General features: G+C 35.0%; 1 protein-coding gene across 1 annotated transcript in view; it reads right to left on the reverse strand.

Moving 5' to 3' along the window:
- Positions 1-25,713, reverse strand: part of DNAH12 (dynein axonemal heavy chain 12) — a 229,604-nt gene that overhangs the window by 135,817 nt on the left and 68,074 nt on the right. Inside the window, exons 13-18 of the mRNA XM_073811265.1 lie at positions 22,540-22,718; positions 19,179-19,314; positions 13,517-13,642; positions 12,221-12,355; positions 11,693-11,886; positions 10,466-10,709 (exon numbers count right to left, since the gene is read on the reverse strand). Coding sequence (XP_073667366.1) covers positions 10,466-10,709; positions 11,693-11,886; positions 12,221-12,355; positions 13,517-13,642; positions 19,179-19,314; positions 22,540-22,718 — 1,014 coding nt within the window. The remainder of the gene's footprint in view (positions 1-10,465; positions 10,710-11,692; positions 11,887-12,220; positions 12,356-13,516; positions 13,643-19,178; positions 19,315-22,539; positions 22,719-25,713) is intronic.

Below are 25,713 nucleotides of genomic sequence, written 5' to 3' on the forward strand. Positions count from 1 at the left end.
TCTGCAAATCAATCAATGTGATATACCATATTAAAGAATACAAATCATATGATTATCTCAATAGATGCAGAAAAAGCTTTTGACAAAATTCGACATCTTTTTATAATAAAAAGTCTCAACAAAGTGGGTACAGAGGGATCATACCTCAACATATTAAAGGTCATATGACAGGCCCACAGATAACATCATACTCAATGGTGAAGAGCTGAAAACATTTCCTCTAAGTTCAGGAACAAGACAAGGCTGCTCATTCTCACTGCTTTTATTCAATATAGTATTGGAAGTCCTAGCCTCAGCAATCAGACAAGAAAAAGAAATAAAAGGAATCTAAATTGAAACAGAAGGGATAAAACTGTCACTATTTGCAGATGACATGATAATGACATAGAAAATCCTAAACATGCCACCAATAAACTACTAGAACTCATCAATGAATTCAGTAAAGTTACAGGATACCAAATTAACAGAAATAGGTTGCATTTCTATACACTAACAATGAACTATCAGGAAGAGAATTTAAGAAAATAACCCCACTTATGATCATATAAAAAAGAATAAAATCCCTGAGAATAAATCTAATTAAGGAGGTAAAAGACCTGGATTCATAAAACTACAAGACACTGAGAAAAGAAATTGAAGACAACACAAACAGGTGGAAAGATATACCATGCTCACAGATTTGAAGAATTAATATTGTTTAAATAACTATACCCTCCAAGGCAATCTAGATTTAATGCAATCCCTATCAAAATACCAACAGCATTTTTCACAGAACTAGAACAAATAATTCTAAAATTTGTATGAAGATACAAAAGATCTTGAAGAGCTAAAACAATCTTGAGAAGGAAGAACAAAGGTGAAGGTATCAGCGTTTCCCTGGTGGCACAGTGGTTAAGAGTCTGCCTGCCAATGCAGAGGACATGAGTTCAAGCCGTGGTCTAGGAAAATCCCACATGCCATGGAGCAACTAAGCCCATGTGCCACAACTCCTGAAGCCCGCATGCCTAGAGCCTGTGTTCCCCAACAAGAGAAGCCACAGCAATGAGAAGCCCACACACCGCAATGAAGAGTAACCCCTGCTTGCCACAACTAGAGAAAGCCTGCATGCAGTAACGGCGACCAAAAAAAAAAAACGCAGCCAAAAATACAAAAAAAAAAAAAAAGTTCCCTGATTTCAAACTATACTACAATGATACAGTAATCAAAACAATATTATACTGGCACAAAAACAGACACATAGATCAACGGATCAGGATAGAGAGCCCAGAAAAATAAACCCACACACTTCTGATCAATTAATCTATATTTAATAAGCGACTTGTATCTAGAATATATAAAGAATTTGTACAACTGAATAAAAAGAGGTAAATAACCCAATTTAAAAATGGGCAAAGGATCTGAACACACACTTCTCCATAGAAAACATAGAAATGGCCAATATGCATATGAAAAGATGCTCAGCATCATTAGTTATCAGGTAAATGCAAATCAAAACCACAATGAGACACCTCTTCACACACATTGGGATGGCCATAATCAAAAAGACGGACAGGGCTTCCCTGGTGGTGCAGTGGTTGAGAGTCTGCCTGCCAATGCAGGGGACAAGGGTTCGTGCCCCGGTCCAGAGGGATCCCACATGCCACAGAGTGGCTGGTCCTATGAGCCAGGGCCGCTGAGCCTGCGCATCCAGAGCCTGTGCTCCGCAACGGTAGAGGCCACAACAGTGAGAGGCCCGCGTACCGCAAAAAAAAAAAAAAAAAAAAAGATGGACAATAACAATTTGGCAAGGATGTGGACAAACTGAAACCCCCATGCATTGCAAGTGGGAACAGTGCAGCCACTTTGGAAGACAGTCTGCAGTTCCTCAAAAAGTTAAACATAGAATTACCATGAGACCCTGCAATGCCACTTCTACATATACACCCAAATCAAGTGAAACACAAAAATTTTTACATAAGTACTCATAGCAACATTACTCATAATGGCTAAAAAGTAGAAACAACACAAATGTCCATTAAGTGATGAATGGATAAACAAAATGTGGTATATCCATATAATGGAATATTATTTATCAATAAAGACGAATGGGGACTTCCCTGGCAGTCCAGTGGTTCAGATTCCGCACTCCCAATGCAGAAAGCCCAGGCTCAATCCCTGATCAGGGAACTAGATCCCACATGCCGCAACTAAGACCTGGTGCAGCCAAATAAATATTAAAAAAAAAAAAAAAGAATGGAGTATGAGGCATATTACCACATGGGTTAACCTTGAAAACATGCTAGGGAGAAAGAAGTCATTCACCAAGACCATATAACAACATGATTCCATTTATATGAAATGTCTAGAATCGATAAATCCATAGAGACAGAAAGTAGATTCATAGGACACCAGGGCCTGGGAGGAGGAGGGAATGGACAGTGACTACTAATGGTCATGGGCTTACTTTTTGGAGTAAGGAAGTTATTCTAAAATTAGATAGTGGTGATGATCACACAACTCTGTGAATATTCTAAGAAACCACTGAACTACATAATTTAAAAGGTGAACTTTTATATGTGAATTATATCTCAATAAATCTATCATTAAAAATTCAAGCCAATAACAAAGAAAAAACAGTAAACTAATGATAAAATAATAAGTACATAACAATTTTTATTCAGATGTGAAAGCAATCAACCGGATAGCCTCGTCCACCAGAGGGCAGACAGCAGAAGCAAGAACTACAATCCTGTAGCCTGTGGAATGAAAACCACATTCACAGAAAGATAGACAAAATGTAAAGGCAGAGGACCATTTACCAGATGAAGGAAAAGATAAAACCCCAGAAAAACAACTAAATGAAGTGGAGATAAGCCACCTTCCAGAAAAAGAATTCAGAATAATGATAGTGAAGATGATCAAGGACCTCGGAAAATGAATGGAGGCAAAGATCGAAAAGATGAAAGAAATGTTTAACAAAGATCTAGAAGAATTAAAGAACAAACACCTACAAGAATTAAAGAACAAACAGAGATGAACAATACAATAACCGAAATGAAAAATGCACTAGAAAGGGGCTTCCCTGTTTGGCACAGTGGTTAAGAATCCGCCTGCCAATGCAGGGGACATGGGTTCGAGCCCTGGTCTGGGAAGATCCCACATGCCATGGAGCAACTAAGCCCATGAACCACAACTACTGAGCCTGCACTCTAGAGCTCACGTGCCAAAACTACTAAAGCCCTCACGCATAGAGCCCATGCTCCGCAAAAAAAGAAGCCACCGCAATGAGAAGGCCGTGCACTGCAATGAAGAGTAGCCCCCGCTCGCCACAACTGGAGAAGGCCCGTGCAGCAATGAAGACCCAACTCAGACAAAAATAAATAAATAAAATAAATATATTTTTTTAAATGCACTAGAAGGAATGAATAGCAGAATAATTGATGCAGAAGAATGGATAAATGACCTGGAAGACAGAATAGTAAATTCAGTGCCTAGGAACAGAATAAAGAAGAAAAAATGAAAAGAAATGAAGACAGTCTAAGAGACCTCTGGGACAACATTAAATGCACCAACATTTGCATTATAGGGGTACCAGAAGGAGAAGAGAGAGAGAAAGGACCTGAGAAAATATTTGAAGAGATTATAGTTGAAAACTTCCCTAATATGGTAAAGGAAATAAACACCCAATTCCAGGAAGTGCAGAGAGTCCCAGGCAGGATAAACCCAGGAGAAACATGCTGAGACACATAGTAATCAAACTGACCAAAATGAAAGACAAAGAAAAATTATTAAAAACAAAAAGGGAAAAACAACAAATAACATACAAGGGAACTCCCATGAGGTTAAAACCTGATATCTCAGCAGAAACCCTACAAGCCAGAAGGGAGTGGCATGATATATTTAAAGTGATGAAAGGGAAGAACCTACAACCAAGATTACTATACCCAGCAAGGATCTCATTCAGATTCAACAGAGAAATCAAAAGCTTTACAGACAAGCAAAAGCTAAGGGAATTCAGCACCACCAAACCACCTCTATAACAAATGTTTAAGGAACTTCTCTAAGTGGGAAACACAAGAGAAGCAAAGGACCTACAAAAACAAACCCAAAACAACTAAGAAAATGGTAATAGGACATACATATCAATAACTTAAATGTGAATGGATTAAATGTTCCAACCAAAAGACACAGGCTCGCTGAATGGATACAAAAAAAAAGACCCGTATATATATGCTCTCTACAAGAGACCCCCTTCAGACCTAGGGACACATACAGACTGAAAGTGAGGGAATGGAAAAAGAAATTCCATGCAAATGGAAATCAAAAGAAAGGTGGAGTAGCAATACTCATATCAGATAAAATAGACTTTAAAATAAAGAACGTTACAAGAGACAAAGAAGGACACTACATAATGATCAAGGGAACAATCAAAGAAGACATAGCAATTATAAATATATATGCACCCAACACAGGAGCACCTCAATACATAAGGCAAATGCTAATAGCTATAAAGAGGAAATTGACAGTAACACGATAATAGTGGGGGATTTTAACACCTCACTTACACCAATGGACAGATCATCCAGACAGACAATTAATAAGGAAACACAAGCTTTAAATGACACAACAGACCAGATAGATTGAATTGATATTTATAGGACATTCCATCCAAAAATGGCAGATTACGCTTTCTTCTCAAGTGCACATGGATCATTCCCCAAGATAGATCACATCTTGGGTCACATATCAAGCCTTGATAAATCTAAGAAAACTGAAATCATATCAAGCATCTTTTCTGACCACAATACTATGAAATTAGAAATCAATTGCAGGGGAAAAAATGTAAAAAACACAAACACGTGGAGGTTAAACAATACGTTACTAAATAACCAAGAGATCACTGAAGAAATCAAAGAGGAAATCAAAATACCTAGAGACAAATGACAATGAAAACATGACCATCTAAAACCTATGGGATGCAGCAAAAGCAGTTCTAAGAGGGAAGTAAAAAGCAGTTCTAAGAGGGAAGAAACAAGAAAAATCTCAAATAAGCAATGTAACCTTACACCTAAAGGAACTAGAGAAAGAAGAACAAACCAACCCAAAGTAAGTTGAATGAAAGAAATCATAAAGATAAGAGAAGAAATAAATGAAATAGAAACAAAGAAAACAATAGCAAAGATCAACAAAACTAAAAACTGGGTATTTGAGAAGATAAACAAAATTGATAAACCTTTAGCCAGACTCATCAAGAAAAAGAGGGAGAGGACTCAAATCAATAAAATTAGAAATGAAAAAAGAGAAGTTACAACAGACACCGCAGAAATACAAAGCATCCTAAGCATCTACTACAAGCAATTCTATGCCAATAAAATGGACAACCTGGAAAAAATGGACAAATTCTTAGAAAGATATAACCCTCCAAGACTGAACCAGGAAGAAATAGAAAATATGAACAGACCAATCACAAGTAATGAAATTGAAACTGTGATTAAAAATCTTCCAACAAAAAGAAGTCCAGGACCAGATGGCTTCCCAGGTGAATTCTATCGAACATTTAGAAAAGAGCTAACACCCATCCTTCTCAAAGTCTTCCAAAAAATTGCTGAGGAAGGAACACTCCCAAACTCATTCTACGAGGCCACCATCACTCTGATACCAAAACCAGACAAAGATACTACAAAAAAAGAAAATTACAGACCAATATCACTGATGAATATACATGCAAAAATCCTGAACAAAACACTAGCAAACAGAATCCAACAACACATTAAAAGGATCATACACCATGATCAAGTGGGGTTTATCCCAGAGATGCAAGGATTCTTCAGTATATGCAAATCAATCTATGTGATAAACCATCTTAACAAATTAAAGGAGAAAAACAATATGATCATTTCAATAGATGCAGAAAAAGCTTTTGACAAAATTCAACACCCATTTATAATAAAACCCCCCTGAAAATAGGCATAGAGGGACCTTACCTCAACATAATAAAGGCCATATATGACAAACCCACAGCCAACATCATTCTCAATGGTGAAAATCTGAAGAAACCATTTCCTTTAAGATCAGGAACAGGACAAGGTTGTCCACTCTCACCAGTATTCTTCAAAATAGTTTTGGAAGTTTTAGCCACAGCAATCAGATAACAAAAATAAATAAAAGGAATCCAAATCGGAAAAGATGATTTAAATCTGCCACTGTTTGCAGATGACATGATACTATACATAGAGAATCCTAAAGATGCTACCAGAAAACTACTAGAGCAAATCAATGTATTTGGTAAGTAGCAGGATACAAAATTAATGCACAGAAACCTCTTGCATTCCTATACACTAATGATGAAAAATCTGAAAGAGAAGTTCAGGAAACACTCCCATTTACCACTACAAGAAAAAGAATAAAATACCTAGGAATAAACCTACCTATGGAGAAAAAAGACCTGTATACAGAAAACTATGACACTGATGAAAGAAATTAAAGATGCTACAAACGGATGGAGAGATATACTGTGTTCTTGGACTGGAAAAATCAACATTGTGAAAATGACTATACTACCCAAAGCAATCTACAGATTCAATGCAATCCCTATCAAACTACCAATGGCATTGTTCACAGAACTGGAACAAAAAACTTCACAATTTGTATGGAAACACAGAAGACCTCAAATAGCCAAAGCAATCTTGAGACAGAAAAATGGAGCTGGAGAAATCAGGCTCCCTGACTTCAGATTATACTACAAAGCTACAGTAAACAAGACAGTATGGTACTGGCACAAAAAGAGAAATATAGATCAGTGGAACACGATAGAAAGCCCAGAGATAAACCCACACACATAAGGTCACCTTACCTTTGATAAAGCAGGCAAGAGTATACAATGGAGGAAAGACAGTCTCTTCAATAAGTGGTGCTGGGAAAACGGGACAGCTACATGTAAAAGAATGAAACTAGAACACTCCCTAACACCATACACAAAAATAAACTCCAAATGGATTAAAGACCTAAATGTAAGGCCAGACACTATCAAACTTTTAGAGGAAAACATAGGCAGAGCACTCTATGACATAAATCATAGCAAGATCCTTTTAGACCACCTCCTAGAGAAATGGAAATAAAAACAAAAATAAACAAATGGGACCTCATGAAACTTCAAAGCTTTTGCACAGCAAAGGAAACCATAAACAAGACGAAAAGACAACCCTCAGAATGGGAGAAAATATTTGCAAATGAAGCAAATTACAGAGGATTAATCTCCAAAATTTACAAGCAGCTCATGCAGCTCAATATCAAAAAAACAAACAACCCAATACAAAAATGGGCAGAAGACCTAAATAGACATTTCTCCAAAGAAGATATACAGATTGCCAACAAACACATGAAAGAACGCTCAACATCACTAATCATTAGAGAAATGCAAATCAAAACTACAATGAGGTATCACCTCACACCAGTCAGAATGGCCATCATCAAAAATTCGACAAACAATAAATGCTGAAGAGGGTGTGGAGAAAAGGGAACCCTCTTGCACTCTTGGTAGGAATGTAAATTGATACAGCCACTATTGAGAATAGTATGGAGGTTCCTTAAAAAACTCAAAATAGAACTACCATACGACCCAGCAATCCCACTACTGGGCATATACCCTGAGAAAACCATAATTCAAAAAGAGTCATGTACCAAAATGTTCACTGCAGCTCAATTTACAATAGCCATCGACATGGAAGCAACCTAAGTGTCTATCAACAGATGAATGGGTAAAGAAGATGTGGTACATATATACAATGGAATATTACTCAGCCATAAAAAGAAATGAAACTGAGTTATTTGTAGTGAGGTGGATGGACCTAGAGTCTGTCATACAGAGTGATTAAGTCAGAAAGAGAAAAACAAATACCATATGCTAAAACATATATATGGAATCTAGGGGGGAAAAAAGGTTCTGAAGAACCTAGGGGCAGGACAGGAATAAAGATGCAGACGTAGAGAATGGACTTGAAGACTCGGGGAGGGGGAAGGGTAAGCAGGGATGAAGTGAGAGAGTGGCATGGACTTATATATACTACCAAATGTAAAACAGATAGCTAGTGGGAAGCAGCCGCATAGCACAGGGAGATCAGCTCCTCTGTACTTTGTGACCACCTAGAGGGGTGGGATAGGGAGGGTGGGAGGGAGACACAAGAGGGAAGAGATATGGGAATATATGCATATATATAGCTGATTCACTTTGTTATAAAGCAGAAACTAACACACCATTGTAAAGCAATTATACTCCAATAACGATGTTTAAAAAAAGGATCATACACCATGATCAAGTGGGATTTATCCCAGGGATGCAAGGATTCTTCAACATACACAAATCAATGAATGTGATACACCATATTAACAAATTGAAGAATAAAAACCATATATGATCGGGCTTCCCTGGTGGCGCAGTGGTTGAGAGTCCGCCTGCCGATGCAGGGGACACGGGTTCATGCCCCGGTCCGGGAAGATCCCACGTGCCGCAGAGCGGCTGGGCGCGTGAGCCATTGTTGCTAGGCCTGCGCATCCGGAGCCTGTGCTCCGCAACAGGAGAGGCCACAACAGTGAGAGGCCCGCGTACCGAAAAAAAAAAAAAAAAAAGACTGAAGGCTTAAATGTTAACAATAAACTATAACTAAATCCCTAACTAGGCTGATTAAGAAAAAAGAGAGAAAATTTAAATTATTGATATTTGGAATGAAAAAGGAGTTATCCCTATAGATTCCACCGACATTAAAAGATAATAAATAAATATTATGAGCAACTTTATGGCAATAAATTTAACAACTTTAGAAAATGGAAAAATTCCTTGAAAAATACAATTTACCAAAATTGACACAAAATTAACACAAATCTGAATATTCCTATATCTATTTTAAAAATTAAAACTGTTTTCAAAATCCTTCCCATGAAGCTCCAGGTCAATGGTTTCACTAGCAAACGTTTCTCTAAAATATTTAAGAAAGAGATAATAACAATTTTATACAAAACTCTTTTGGAAAATAGAGATAAAATTTCCCATTTGTTTCATAAGGCCAACATAATCCTGATAGCAAAATCTGACAAAGATATTACAAGAAAAGAAAATTAAGACCAACATTGCTTCTGAACATAATCTCAAAAATCTTCAATAAAATATTAACATACTATTAATATTAACATACAAAGCCTAATCTCCCTAGTCCTGTTTCTAGGACTAGAAATCAGTAAGAAAAAGACCATAAATTCAATTAAAACAATAGACAAGAAGACCAAATAGCTCACAGGCAAAGAAATACAAAATATTCTTAAATATATTAATTTAGGCTTAACATTTTATGTAATAAGAAAAATGAAATTCTTCTAGCAGATTAACAAACACCCAAGTTTGATGATATTCTGTTGTCAAGGTTGGTGAGAGTACATACTGGTAAAACCCATACAGAAGGTAATTCAACTGTAATATTTTAACCTGGAATTTACTCTTTGGCAATTTACCTTACAGTCACACCTTCACACACAGAAATTTTACACCAATATATAATATTTATAGGTGTAAAAAAGAATGAAAACACTCTATATACAATAAGAAAAGGTCTCCAAGATAAATTAAAACAAAGGGGGGAAATAATATAAATGGTATGCTATTTTTTTTCAGTATTCTATTTTTATGTAAAAAGATGGAAGGATTAGAATATACATTCACATTGTTATACATGTAAAAATACCCTGAAGTATACAATAGAAACTAGTAACATTGATAACCTAATAACAGGTGAGAAACACAGCAAGGAGACCGTTCAGGTATATCTTTTTATATTTTTAAACCATGCAAATTTATTAAATATTGAAAAAAATTTTAAGTAGTTACTTTAAAAAAATTTTCAGGCAGCTCATAGTATATCTGAGAGTGCTAGACACAGACAGGAACAATGTTGAAAAGCAGAGTTTGCACTCTGAGCATGCCGACAGTGGAAACTTGGCACTACCACTAGAACCACTGCCAGTACTGCCTTGGGAACGTAGATGTATTATTTACTGTCACAAAAACTGTTATTATCCTCTATTTATAAATGAGGTGACTGAGGCATGAGAAGTTAAATATCTTGCACAAGTGGCATATTGCCATTACCAAGCGCAGAATTGTGATATAAACCTAGGTAGTGTGACTCCAAACCTTTCTCAGCTAATTGGTACCCTGGGTTGCTGCCCATAGTATAGGCTAACTTGTTTATTCTAGTAATTTTTTACCCTCTTCCAATCATTGTAACTGGTCATTACAGTCTTCTATTTGTTAAGTATTGTTCTATGAAGGGATTGATTTCGATGACATCATCAGGAAAGAATGAAGCATGTATTAATAGGTCAAGTTTTCTGGATTCAGCTTTGGTTTTGCTTTCCAGTTTTTCCATTTCTCTTCACTAGCACTTGATGCAAACAACTCTACCAGGGCTTTTAAAAATGTCATTAAATGTGTTTATACCTTAATAACTTTTATCTGCTCCATTACTGCAGTGCACATAGTAATAGTAGGATTCTCTTTTGGTTCTTCTTCAAGTTTCTCTTCTCCCAGAGATCGTCTTTTTGCTGCCTTTCTTTTTTCTTGTAATTCCTTCCTTTGCTTTGTTTGGAAAAATTTCAGAGTCTTAAAAATTTCTCGGGAAAATTCATCTACATCAGCTTCCATGCTTTCCCCATTAAGGTCCAAAAGCCCTCCATCCATCCACCTGAATTGAAAGAAAAAGTAATATTAAACTCAGAAGGGCTTCCCTCGTGGCACAGTGGTTAGGAATCTGCCTGCCAATGCAGGGGACACGGGTTTGACCCCTGGTCCAGGAAGATCCCACATGCCGTGGAGCAAATAAGCCTCTGCGCCACAACTACTGAGTCTGTGCTCTAGAGCCCGCAAGCCACAATTACTGAGTCTGTGCTCTAGAGCCCACGAGCCACAACTACTGAAGCCTGTGCGCCTAGAGCCCGTGCCCCACAACAAGAGAAGCTGCTGCAACGAGAAGCCCGCACATCACAACGAAGAGTAGCCCCCGTTCGCCGCAACTAGAAAAAGCCTGCATGCAGCAATGAATAAGCAACACAGTCAAAAATAAACAAATAAATTTATTAAAGAAAAAAGACTAAGGAAGAATGATTAAAAACAGAATTAAGTGAAAAAAATAGGATATTTTAATTTAAAAAATATTAAACTCAGAGACTTCTGGTGTGTGAAAAGGCCTTACAGATTCTTTAGGCTAGGCCCTTCATTTTATAGTAGAAATAACTGAGAACAAGAGCAATTAACAGTTTTTCTCAGTCACACAGATAGAATGATGACAGACAATACTAAAACCACAATTTCAGCTATGCTGCATGTGCAAAAATATGAATCAGACTGTAAACGGACAACTAACAGTATCCAGATGAAATGCTGATTTGACTCCATACTTCTAATTCTTAGTGTCAAATGAATGAGTCAAATGAATTAATTGCATTAAAAAATGAATCAACTCTGGAAAACCCAGGTGAGACTTTAGATATTATATTAGTAAGGCTAGGTGGCGCCTTAGCAATATTTGATGCTTCTATATAATATTTGGTTTCTCTTTCAAATGGACAGATAAATCCTACTTTTAAACACCTAGCCAACAACAACAATCAATGTACATTTTATAAATCTTTGTATAACTTTACTTAATTTTTTATTACCAGAAATTACCGTTTTTCTGTTCGTTGCCACTTCAAAACTAAATTAAAAAACTTCTGATAGGGCTCAATGTTAACTTTTAATTTATCCAGTTCAGGATATTTTGTCAGTTCCCATCTGAAAAGTTCCTCTTCTTTATTAATAAATTGAACTGCTTCTTCAGATTCCTGAATACGTTTTTGTAGTTGTCTTACATCTGTCACATACTGAAAGCAAATAATTTTTTATTTCAAGAAATACCCAAGAAATGTTATAAAAATAAAATTATATAATACTGCATAGGCTATGTCCTTGCATTTATATAGCAACTTTAAACATCAACTTCACAACATCACCATGACACAGAGCAAAAGGTATGGTTATGTCTATCTTACAAATAGAAAACTAAATCACAAAAAAAGATTACATAATTAGCAGCAGTCCCAGGCCTAAGAGTCAGGCCTCTGTTTGCCTTAGTAAGCACAGGTTTTTCTATATTATAGAAACATGTCCTGTATTAATCTACCAGGCTGCCATAGCTACTGTCTATATTTATCAGACCTGCTGCATGCGGTCCAGTTCTGCAAATTCTGCAAACTCTTCCATGCGGCGTGATTCCTTTTCTATTTCCAAAATCAGTTTCTCTCTCTTTTCTATTAGCTCACTTTCTTTTTTATGTTTAGCATTCTCAAGGAGCTTTAAAAGAAAATTATTCATGTTAACTATTTTGTTACAAAGCAAAGAATTATCAAATCAGAAATCCGAATGCTTTATACAGTAACAAAAAACATCAGCGAAGTAAAAATAAAACATTGTACAAAAATAAAACATTGACTGATATAAAAATGAAAAGAATAATAAACCACAAAACCACACAGAAAAACTTTCCTATATCTCTGAAGTGACTGTAACAATTCTTATTTATTAAATAGATACTTTAACTATTTAACAGATTCTGGGAAAATAGTAAAAGCTACCATATATTGAGCACTTGTTATGTCAAGATTGATTAAACACTCTACCTATATTACCACAAGTATTAGTATCCTCATTTCAGAGGTAAAGAAATTTAAGCATATAGAGGTTAAGAGGCATGTCCAATGTCACAAAATCATAAAAGTCAAAATCTGGATTAGAACTCTGGCTTATCTAACTGAAGTCCATGCTTTTCATTACTACTATACCATCTCACTTCCCAGTTTAGGAGAAACTAGTTTACATTAGGACTTTTTCAAAATCTGAACTATATTCAGTCTTATATAAAATCCTGAATCTGCTACTTCTTCCTGGGAAAGTTACTTAACTTCTCTGAAACTCATTTTTCTCATCTATGAAATGGGGAAAATAGGAGCACCTGGGATTTTTGTGAGTATTAAATGATTTAATAGCACAGAGCTTACAATTATTATTATTAATTTGTAAATAGTTCTGACTTTTTTAATGTCAGTCCCACTTTTTTTTGTTTTTTTTTTTTGTGGTACGCGGGCCTCTCACTGTTGTGGCCTCTCCCGTTGCGGAGCACAGGCTCCGGACGCGCAGGCCCAGCGGCCCTGGCTCACGGGCCCAGCCGCACCGCGGCATGTGGGATCTTCCCGGACTGGGGCACAAACTCGTGTCCCCTGCATCGGCAGGCGGACTCTCAACCACTGTGCCACCAGGGAAGCCCTGTCAGTCCCACTCTTTACAACTTTGTGGGTTAAGCCTAAGCCTGCAGGGCCATAAATGTGGCTAACCCCAAAATCATACGGACACATGAAGATACTTTTTAAAGGTAGATGGCATGTATGTATGAAAATTAAACGAACATTGTGCTTAAAATATCATAATACAAAACTACATATTGAAAAATATATTCACCTCATCATTTTCATCAAAGATGGGATTAACTTTCCAAGGCCACATAAGGACAGCTGAATTTAAAGCTAAGTCTTCTGGAGGAAATAGAAATACATCTAAAAAGTAACTCATCCGGCGTTTGGATTCCTACAGAAGAAACTCCAGGTGTATTAAACCATATACAAAATCTAAAGCATTATGAAAAAGAGAACCAATAACAATTTCTAATACTCTCTCAAATTTCAATCTGACTCACATTGTTAACTGATATTTCATATTACCCAAACCATATGGGTATTTCAATAACTGTAGGGTTATTTATTTGGCTTCATACCACACAATTGCAGATTTTTATACCAGAAATAAAGCTTTTTAAAAGTTTTCACTTGCAGTTGACTTAACAGAAAGGTACTCTTGAGTCTCCATGTAGATGACTGAAAATGATGATGAAATATGCAGCTTTTGTTCAGCAACCCTTTAAATTTTTTTCTTTTAAAAGATTTTACATTTTTTATTCTTATGTATTTAATTTTGAATCTTTGTTGACAAAGATTTTAGCATCTTTTATTTTGTTTTGCATCTTCAGTGACAGTACTACTTTTTTTGCCTACCATTAGCATACAGCAATTGTCTAGAAAGAGTTTAGGGGTGAATGGCAAAACCAAACCAAAACAAAACAAAAACCTTTAAAACCAACAGATTTACCTGAATAGAGAAGTTGAATATCTTTACCCTCTATAGCTTACATATTTGCTGTATATGTATATAATATATATAATATGCAGAATGCATCATATATGTATTATGTTGCATGTAGAAATTAACCTAATAAAATCTGATTCATGTAATCAATTATATTAATAGATTAAAGGAGAAAAAGCATAAGGTCACCCCAATAGATGCAAAAAAAAAAAGATAAAATTCAACATGCATTCACAGTAATGTTTTTCACTTAATTTTTATTGGAGTATAGTTGATTTATAATATTTTGTTAGTTTCTGCTGTACAGCAAAGTGAATCAGTTATACATATACATATATCCACTCTTGTTTAGATCCCATTCCCATATAGGTCATTACAGAGTACTGAGTAGAGTTCCCTGTGCTATACAGTAGGTTCTTACTAGTTATCTATTTTATATACAGTAGTGTGCATATGTCAATCCCAATCTCCCAATGCATCCTCCCCACCCTCCCATAGAAGAGAATTTACTAATCTCATAAGGGAACCTATAAAAAACCTATAGCAAATTTCATACTTAATAGTGAAATCTTGAAGCCTTTCCCTTTGAGATTGGGATCAAGATGACTTCTATTCAACATTACTAAAGATCCTAACCAGTCCATAATAGCAAAGAAAATAAAGTTTTAGAAATGTGTAATGTTTGATAAGGACAAAACCAAAACTGTCATTAACTACTAGTTATAAAATAGTATATGTAGACATTCCAAAAGAATCTTCAGATAAACTGTTAAAATTAAAAAGAGAAAAAAAAATATAAATTTTAAAGTTAGGATATTTAAATAAAAATTTTTTAATTAAGAAAAAATTTAGTGATAGCTATTACTTTGCATATAAAAATAAATTTTATATTATATTATAGTCAAAGTATAAAATAAATATACATAAGTTCATATAAATAAATCATTGAATAAATTAAAAAGCAGCGGAGAAGAAACAAGTCTCCTATGCAGAATAATTCCAAATAAATAATGTAGCTACCCTACTGTAAAGGAGGAAAGCACAACTCCCAGTTCTTAAGTGCGGATGCATACAGTGACTTCCTTCCAAAGGAGACAGTATGGAAAGGGGGAGAAAAGAGTGGAGAGACATGATAAACACTACTTCTGCCGGTGATCAAGCTCAACATCAAATGCCATGTTGATAATATGTATCCTTGAAATGACGTGATGAAAATGGCACTTTTCCTTTGTGATTCTCCTCCAAAAAACCGACTACCCCGTTCTAATCATGAGAAAAATAGCAGACAAATTCCTACTTCTCAAAACTATCAAGAACATCAAAAGCAAGGAAAACCTAAGAAACTCTCAGAGCCAAGAGGAGCCTAAGGATACATGACAACTAGATACAATGTGGTATCTCAGATGAGTTCCTGAGATAGAAAAAGGGCTTTCAGTAAAAACTAAGGAAATCTGAATAAACTATGGACTTTAGTTAATAATATATCAGTATTGGTTTAATAATTATAACAAATGTACCATATTAGTGTAAGATGTTAATAATGAGAAAATTGACTGTGTGAGGATGTGTGTGTAATATGGGAACTCTCTGTACTATCTACTAGGTTTTTTTTGTAAATCTAAAACTATTTTTTTAAAGTCTATTAATATAAGTTAATTGTATTTTTGTATTCAAGTAACTAAGATAAGATGAAAAATTTAAGATATAATTTAATATAACATTAAAAGATATCAAGTACCTGAAAATATAACTAACAAAAGATGTGCACAACCTCTACAGAGAAAATTATAAAATATTAAGAGATGTTAAAGAAGAGGTAAATGAATAAATGATATATCATGAACTGGAAGACTCCACAGTGTATGTACTGATTCTCTCCATCTATTTAATGCATTTCTAATCAAAATTCCAACAGATTTTTGCAGAATGTGAAAAACTGATTCTAAAATTTATATTGGAAAGATGCTAATTCTCTACGTTTATTATCAATTTTATGCAATCTCAATGAAAATCCCAAAACGTTATTTTATGGGTTGTGATCATCTAATTCTAAAATTTATATGAAATACTAATAGCCAAGAACAAACAAGAAACTTGATGAAGAATAGAGTGGGAGGACATGCTCTACCGGGAATCAAGAATTATTATTGCTATTACAATTAAGCTGTTGTAATTAAGTCAGTGTGGTATTGATACAAGGATAGACAAAAGGCCAATAAAACAGAATAGAATGTCTTAAAACAGATCTGCACATATAGGGACACTTGATATATAATAGAGATGGCACTGCAGAGCAGTGGGGAAAGTATAGTCTCTTTAATAAATATGTAACTGCTCATGCATATGAAAAAGTAATTAAATAGGACCTCACATCATTCACAGAAATAAAATCCAGGAAGACTGAAAATCTAAACCTGAAAGGCAAAACTAAACAGCTTCCAGAAAAGGACACAAGAAAAAAATCTTGATGACCCTGGGTAGAAAAGGATTTCTTAAACAAGATACAGAAAGCACTAGCTATAAAAAGAAAAAAAAAAAATTTTGCTCCACTTGACTACATTAAAATTAAGAACTTCCATTCATCAAAACACCATTAAAAACTGAAATAAATACAGAGTGAAATACATTAAAATTAAGAACTTCCATTCATCAAAACACCATTAAAAACTGAAATAAATACAGAGTGAAATACATTAAAATTAAGAACTTCCATTCATCAAAACACCATTAAAAACTGAAATAAATAAATCAATAATATATTCAAAACTACTACACTGAACTATACACTTAAAAATGGTTAAGATGGGGCTTCTCTGGTGGCGCAGTGGTTGAGAGTCCGCCTGCCAATGCAGGGGACACGGGTTCGTGCCCCGGTCTGGGAAGATCCCACATGCCGCGGAGTGGCTGGGCTCGTGAGCCATGGTCGGTGAGCCTGCGCGTCCGGAGCCTGTGCTCCGCAGCAGGAGAGGCCACAACAGTGAGAGGCCCGCGTAACCACCCCCCAAAAAAAAGGTAAAGATGGTAAACTTTATGTTATGTATATATTATCACAATTTTTTTAAAAACTACTATAAATCAATTAGAAAAGGACACACAACCCAAAAGAAAAATAGGTAAAAGACATGTACTGGAGTGAAATACTACACAGCCATAAAAAAGAATGAAATTTTCCCATTTGCAACAATATGGATGGACTTGGAGGGTATTATGCTAAGTGAAATAGAGAGAAAGAAAGCCAGATAGAGAAAGAAAAATACTGAATGATATCACTTATATGTGGAATCTAAAAAATACAACAAACTAGTGAATATAACAAAAAAAGGAACAGATTCACAGATTTAGAGAACAAACCAGTGGTTACCAATGGGGAGGGGGAAGGGGGAGAGGCATTATAGGGCTATGGGATTAAGAGGTACAAACTATTATGCATAAAATAAGCCACAAGGATACATTGTACAACACAGGAAATAGAGCCAATATTTTATAATAACTATAAATGGAACATAACCTTTAAAAATTGCACATCACTATATTGTACACCTGTAACTTATATAATATTGTACATCAAGTATACTTCAATTTTAAATATAAATAAATAAATAAAAATTTAAAAATAAAATTTTCTTTTAATTAAAAAAAAATACTAGTATTTCACAAAAGAGGAGCTCCAAACGGTCAATAAGCATACGAAAAATTTTTTTTTCAGGAAAATGCAAATTAAAAATTCAGTAACCTCCACCCAACAGACTGGCAAAATTTTAAATATCTCACAATAGCAGGTATGGGTAAGGATATAAAACAACAGGACTCTTAAACACTGCTGATAGGAGTATAAAATTGGAACTACTTTAGAAAAGAGTTTTGCCTTAGCTAGTAAAGGTGAAAATAAGTATATCTTATAACACCTGGAAGAAATGCATGAATATACGCACCAGCGTACACATACAGAAATGTTCCCAGAAGCATTGCTTTTAGTAGCAAAAGTAGAAACAACTCAACTATCCAGAACAGTAAAATTAAAATAATAAATTATTCTATGGTTATATAATATGAGTACCAGACATCAATGAAAATAAATGAAAGTTAAGGAACAATGACATTACTAACATAAAGTTGACAAGACACAAAAGAATAGAAATAGTATGATTCTATTTATATAAAGATCAAAATGAAACAAAAAGTAGCTATATTGATTAGGAATGCATATTTAGATGGTAAAACTACAAAGAAGAGCAGGAAATGACTACTATAAAAGTCAGGATAGTGTTCACATCCAGAAAAAGACAGGAGATTGTAATGGGCTTCTAGAGTGTTGACAAGCTTCTATTTCTTTCCCTGGATGATAATTACTGGATGTTTACTTTATAACATTTTAAATTGTACAATTTATTTTTTATGCAATTTTTGGTGTGTATTGTATTTTAATTTTTTTTTTTTTCCTTTCAGCCATGCCGTGCGGCATGTGACATCTTAGTTCCCCGACCAGGGATCAAACCCATGCCCCCTGCGGTGGAAGCACGGCATCTTAACCACTGGATCGCCAGGGAAGTCCCTATATTTCACATTTTTAAACAAAAATTAGAGTACAATATAGGTGAATAGGTATATAACCTTGTGGTGGGGAAAGTATAAGCATATGTACTACTAAATGTAGAAACTATAAAAGAAAATATTTTTTTAAACCTTTGTTAAGGTGGAACTAAAGAAAAATAAAAAAGATTACTGTAGAAACCAAGTCGACACCTCTAGGAGGTAAAGGAAGGGAAGTAGTTATGGTCAGATAGTCATACGCAGAGGGTTTCTAGGGTGCTGGCAATATCCTATTTCTTGACCTTGGTGGTGGCAACATAGGTGTTCACTTTATAACTTTGTGTTTTTTTTATAACTTTGTTTAACTATACGTTTTATACACTTCCAATATGTTTATCATATTTCACAATGAAAAAAATATTTTAAAATATGTAAATTTAAAAATTCTTACCTTGATCCGTGAAACCAACTCATTAATTCTTACAGTCCGGGCTTTTTCTACGTAAGATATGAGCTCCATCATCTCTTCTGTTGTCTCAGGGACTTTTAATGCATGCTCTTTGATTGCTTCAAATTCACTGCAAATACTGACATAATACCCTGCTTTATTATAGTTAAAGTAATTAATGCTCTATCACACTAAATAAATTTTATTATGATTACTATAAAATAGGAACTGTGATCCTAAGAAAATTGGTTAATTCACTAATATATCTTAAAATATTTAAGCATAACTTATCTGATATAACTCAGGATACATCATACATCTATAAAATCTATAAAATTAAGGTAACATTTTCTGTGTGACATAGAGCATGCTTTGGATCAAGCAGCCCTATGTCTAAATCCTGCCTCAGCTGCTACTAGCTTTGAGAACTTATGTAAATCTCATAGGTTTAGCTTTCATATTTGTAAAATGAAGTTATTAACATTCATCTTGCAGGATTGTTGTAATACAATAATGAATAATGAATGTAAAAGAGCCTAGCACACAGTACACTCTCAATTACTGGTAACTATAACTATAATTTTTAGTATAATCATCAGCTTAATTATTATTATTATTAGTGTCCCTTGTGAAATGTGGTAAGTAAAAAGATCAAACCTCTGTATACATTTAAAAATCTATGATTCTTTCAGAATATATATGTATGTAAGTATGAACCTAGATACCCTATAGCCATTATTCAACTAAAGGTATATTTCATAGAATTTTTTTCCTTGTACTTGGCAGTATCAGTACTGTCATGCCATTATTAGAAATATCAGAAAAAACCCTTGCAAAAACAAAGTACAAAAGAGGTAAGTGATTTTAAAAATAAATTTTAGTTCATGCAGGTATTTCATTTATATTATGTGAGTAATTATACTTATTCATTCATCTAATAAATAATTGAGTACCTACAATGTGCTAAGCAAAGTTCTAAGCACTGGAGATATAACAGCAAATAGATAAGTCCCTATCATCATAAAGCTTACATTCAAGTTGATGAGAGAGACAAGAGCACATAAATATATAACACAATGTTAAGTGGTAAAAAGTGCTATGAAGAAAAAAAAAAAGCAAAGTAAAGGGATAAAGAATGATGGAGTATAGAGAAGGGGTCAGTATTTTATATAAAGTGGCCAGGAAATATCTCTCTAGAGAGGTGATATTCAAGATGAGAGAAGGAAAAAATGAGTCATTCAAATATCAGGAAAAAAGCTTCCAAGGAAGAAAAAATAGCAAGGATTAAAGCCTGAGGTAGCAATAAGCTTCGCATAGTTTAGGAATGGCAAGCAGGGCAATGTGAATACAAAGGAGAGGACGTAACATGAAATTGTAGAGATGAGCAGGAATCAGATAATGTAGGGCTTGGCAGTTAATTCTTGATTATCAAAATTTTAGGAGGATGCATTAATGTCGATAATGCAAAAAAGACAGATGATTCTACTGTGGGTGCTTTCTTCTTACTAGAGCAGAATCTGAGTCCCTTGGGGAGTGACATTACAGCAAAAGAAAAAGAGGCTGGAATTCCCTGGCGGTCCAGTAGTTAGGACTCCGTGCTTCGACTGCGGGGGCATGGGTTCGATCCCTGGTCGGGGAACTAAGATACCACATGCCGCGTGGCATGGCCAAAAACAAAAAAAAAAAGAAAGAAAAGAAAAGGAGGCAAACAAGATTACTGAGGGCAAGGTGGCCCAAGCAGATACTAAACCAAACTATGAAGAAAATTGTTCTTTAATAATTATTAATTTATTTAATAAATTGTGCTTAACATAGTGGCACATATTTCCTCCTTTTGATGTTACCTATCTCAAGTATGGAACTTAAACCGGAAAGAATCAAAGAATGAAAGAGGCAGAGGAAAATGGACTTTTCAGCTGCTCTTATGTCCTAGGTTTATAATAAGACAGTTATTTTGTTGAAAGAATTTTCCAGAAAAGTGACAGATATTACAAAAATAAATACCAAAAAAGTCATGTCAAACATAAAAATTTTTTAAATTAACTATGGTATTGTCACTGCTCTTACTCAACGGGATTGTTAGAAATGAAGAGTCTAACACTTTACCATCTTCAACATCTTTTTGTAGTATAATTTTGTACAAAGTACAGCTGACCAATACTTAACTTTCTGAGAGTCATGTATTTTTTATTCATTTAAAAATATTTATTGATGTGATAGCTCCCTTTATTGGGTGCCTATTCTATGGCAAGCATGGTGCTAGATACTTTACAAATGTTATCTGTGATCCTAACATTAGTCCTGCAAGGAAGGTATTATTTTTCATAGTTGGCACCGCAGGAAATTGAGGCTTAGAGAAATTAAGTGATTTGCCTAGAGTCACGGAACTAGTTCATGGCAGACACAGGATTCAAATCCAGGTCTCTCTGATTCCAAGGCACATAATTCTCTTACATTGCTTCTGGGAAAATAAACATAATGGCTAACATTTCTTGAGTACTATACTATGTTCCAGGCACTGTGCTAGGTGATTTATATAAATATTAGTTTTAATCCTTCTAGAAGTTGCAAACTGAAAGTCCTCTGGGGCCAGACAGGTAACAAATAAGTTAAATTATTTAGAGGATCAGTTGCTTGAGCACTGGATGAACAAACCAGAGGCCATTCTCCCTGTCAATGGGAAAGTTTCATCTCAACTCCATTTACCACTATAGGCCTAATGTGGCATGGTCTTCCCACTTTTTCAAGAAAAGTAAGAGATCTGGAGAGAGAGAGAGAGAGAGAGAGAGAGAGAGAGAGAGAGTGTGTGTGTGTGTGTGTGTGTGAAAACTCCTAATTTTGAAATGTTGATAGCAAATTCAAAATTAGTTTAAACAAAATAAAAAACAATGTGAGACAAATAAAACACATTTGCATGACACATTCAGCTAGTAGGCCACTAGTTCATGAATCCAATCTATAGCCATCCTGCCAACTAGGTATTACTGTCTCCATTTTACAGATGCAAAAAATAAACTAGGTGACACAATAAGTCAATATCGTGGTCAGGAATGATCCCAGATCTTCCCAATATCACTGAAAGTCTATGGTTTTTTCATTACCATGCAACCTGTATCCAAAAGCTGATGTACGTCAATTTCTTTTAGAAAAAAAATCCTGGGTTGCCTCAAAACTAGTCTCAAACAGTATCAAACGAAAAGAAACCAAACCAACAAGACTATAACGAAACCCTCTTAGGAAGTAGCTATGGAGAAAAACTTGCAAGTACTTATATTTTAATCTTTTATTTTTAAACAAGAATTGTTACTAGCAAACTATTTCTTTTAGCCCCATAATTCTGAGTTTGGCAACTAATTCTACTTACCTTTCATTTTCTTTCCTATGTTTTGAAGCTATGTCATTTAGTAATATGTTTGCAAATGCTTTTGCTTTGTTTGTTAGGCCTGTCTTCAAATCTTCACAATCCAAACGGACCATAGGAAAATGAGCCCACTGAGGCAAAAGCATTATTTCTGAAGCAAGACTGAAAAATTTTCCTACAAACTTAAAAAAAAGGATTTAAAACAAAAATGCTTAGAATTTTTAAATTCAGCTGTGATTTTATAGTACAGTATTATGGTGAAATTCTTAATTATATGATATAAATATAAATTCATTTCTTTTTGCTAAGTGACTAATATTTTTCCCATTATCGCACAAATCTTTTTTCACCTGTCCTTTCATTAAAGAATTGACAAATCTACCAGTAAATATCCAATACGATGACATTTATAGTATCAATATCTGGACATGACACAAGGTGAAATTTCCCTCAGTAACTATTAAAAAAATTATCATCAAAGCCAACTCATCTCTTGGTTTAAAAACAAACCTGTATCATGTGACAATTTGTGTAGCTGACTAATATCAATACTTGCTTGTGCCATTACTGATGCCTCACTGAAAATTCTAATTCAATCTTCAGGAAAATAAATAAAAGAAATTTTTTGGTTTGGGTCAAAATAATCCAGGAGAGAAACATTGTACCCTGCTGTTACTAACATTCCAAGATATTGGAATTTATACAAATTCCTAATACCCAGACACTGGGATAATTTTTTAAAATTGAGCAAAGTAGTATGGAATAAAACCTGGCAAGCTATGTTGTGATAAGTTTTATGGAAAGTGAAACATATCTACCAACTTTGGGTAACTTTGACTTAATTTCACAATCCATTTTTTTTAATTCGTTTTTTAAAATTTTTTGGCCATGTCGCATGGCATGTGGGATCTTAGTTCCCTGACCAGGGATTGAACCCACACGCCCTGCACTGGAAGCAGGAGTCTTAACCACTGGACCATCAGGGAAGTCCCTCACAATCCATCTTTAATGTTGCCTCTACCTTCCTCCTCACCTCATCTCCACCCTCCACCAAAAGGCCTCACATTCCTTTTATTCTTCCTTAAGGAGACTTTTTCTTCATTTCCCTCTCTCTCAAATCTGCCCTATTTTTATAGTCTCCAGTATTTAGTGGATTGGGCTTAAAATTTTCAATGTTTAAAGGAAATGAGGATATTAATTAGTTAGTTTAAAGACCATACTCAGTAGTCTTGGGTTTTTGTTAAAAATATACCAAATAGAGAGTTGATAGAGCTGATGGCACCTGAGAAGGGAGAAAAGATGTTTTCTCATTCTCAAAGGCCATCATCCAGTTTTTCAGGGATGTAATTAACAGATATGGAAAATAAAATGGGCTGAATCAAAGAAAACATGGCAACTGGAAACAACACAAATGTCCATTTACAGTAGAATTGATGGCATATTCATATATTGGAGTGCTATGTTATAATAAACTAGGACTATATGCAAAATATGGATGAATTTCATAATGATGAAAGAATAAAAACACAAAAAATACATGTAATATGATATCTTTCATATAAACTTACCATGGGCAAAACTAAACTATATTATTTAAGAATGCATACATAGGTGGTAACTATAAAGAGCAGCAAGAAATGTCAGGATAATAGTTTCCAATAAAGAAGGGGGAAGTTTATGGTTGGAAAGAGGCACATGGGTGGCTTCTGGAATACTGCAAAATTCTAACTCTTAATCTAGGTAGTTATTAAGTTATAATTACCTATAAATCTGTACATATCTGCTTTACATGATTTTTGTATTATATTACACTTTTTAATGGAATATTTTAAACGTACAAAAGTAGGTAAAATGTACCCATTTTCCAGCTTCAACCATTATGAACTCATGGCCAATCTTGTTTTCTCTATACCTCTAACCATTCCCCTTCTGTTTTATTTTTACAAAAATCCCAAGCATCATATCATTTTCTCTACATATATGTGTAGTTCATAATTTTTTATTTCTCCCAAATAGGCATACTATTCACAACTATAGTATGTCATAATTGACAAAAAGTCCAGGGGTAGATCACTAAACCTAAAAGTAAATTTTTATATAGTTATGTAAACCATCCAGAAATTATGAAATTCTATAAAATTTCACAGCAAAATACTAGGCCTAAGAAGAGAGTCACTGTGAAACCCAATGAAACATGTTCCCAGCCCAGAGATTTAGGGTTTCCAGATGCTAAAAGTTATGGCCAGGATCAAAAAATTTAGCTGTTATCTCATAGAATATTTATTGTGCCTATTCTCTGAAGAGCATTGTATTGAGATATATGGTAAAATACAAATGAAAGAGAATATACCATCACTGATTTTATGAAAGTAATAATGCATTTATGAATCCATTATGTACTTTTATAAACACACAAAAACCAAATAAGGTATAAAGTATGCAAATTAGAAAAAACATACAATCATCTCGTAGATACAGAAAAAGCATTTAATGAGATTGGTTCAAGATGGCGGAGTAGAAGGACATGCTCTCACTCCCTCTTGCAAGAACACCAGAATCACAACTAACTGCTGAACAATCATCAATAGGAAAACACTGGAACTCACCAAAAAAGATACCCCACATCCAAAGACAAAGGAGAAGCCACAGTAAGAAGGTAGGAGGGGCGCAATCACAATAAAATCAAATCCCATAACCTCTGGGTGGGTGACTCACAAACTGGAGAACAATTATACCACAGAAGTCCACCCACTGGAATGGAGGTTCTGAGCCCCACATCAGGCTTCCCAACCTAGGGGTCTGGCAATGGGAGGAGGAATTCCTAGAGAATCAGGCTTTGAAGGCTAGTGGGATTTGATTGCAGGACTTTGACAGGACTGGGGGAAACAGAGACTCCACTCTTGGAGTGAACACACAAAGTACTGTGTGCATCAGGACCCCGGGGAAGGATCAGTGACCCCATAGGAGACTGAACAAGACCTACCTGCTAGTGTTGGAGGGTCTCCTGCAGAGGCGGGGGGTGGCTGTGTCTCACCATGAGGACAAGGACACTGGCAGCAAAAGTTCTGGGAAGCACTCCTTAGCAAGAGCCCTCCCAGAGTCTGCCATTAGCCCCACAAAAGAGCCTGGGTAGGCTCCAGTGTTGGGTCACCTCAGGCCAAACAACCAACAGGGAGG

Source organism: Tursiops truncatus, chromosome 10 (assembly GCF_011762595.2).
Source record: "Tursiops truncatus isolate mTurTru1 chromosome 10, mTurTru1.mat.Y, whole genome shotgun sequence".
Taxonomy (NCBI): Eukaryota; Metazoa; Chordata; class Mammalia; order Artiodactyla; family Delphinidae; genus Tursiops; species Tursiops truncatus.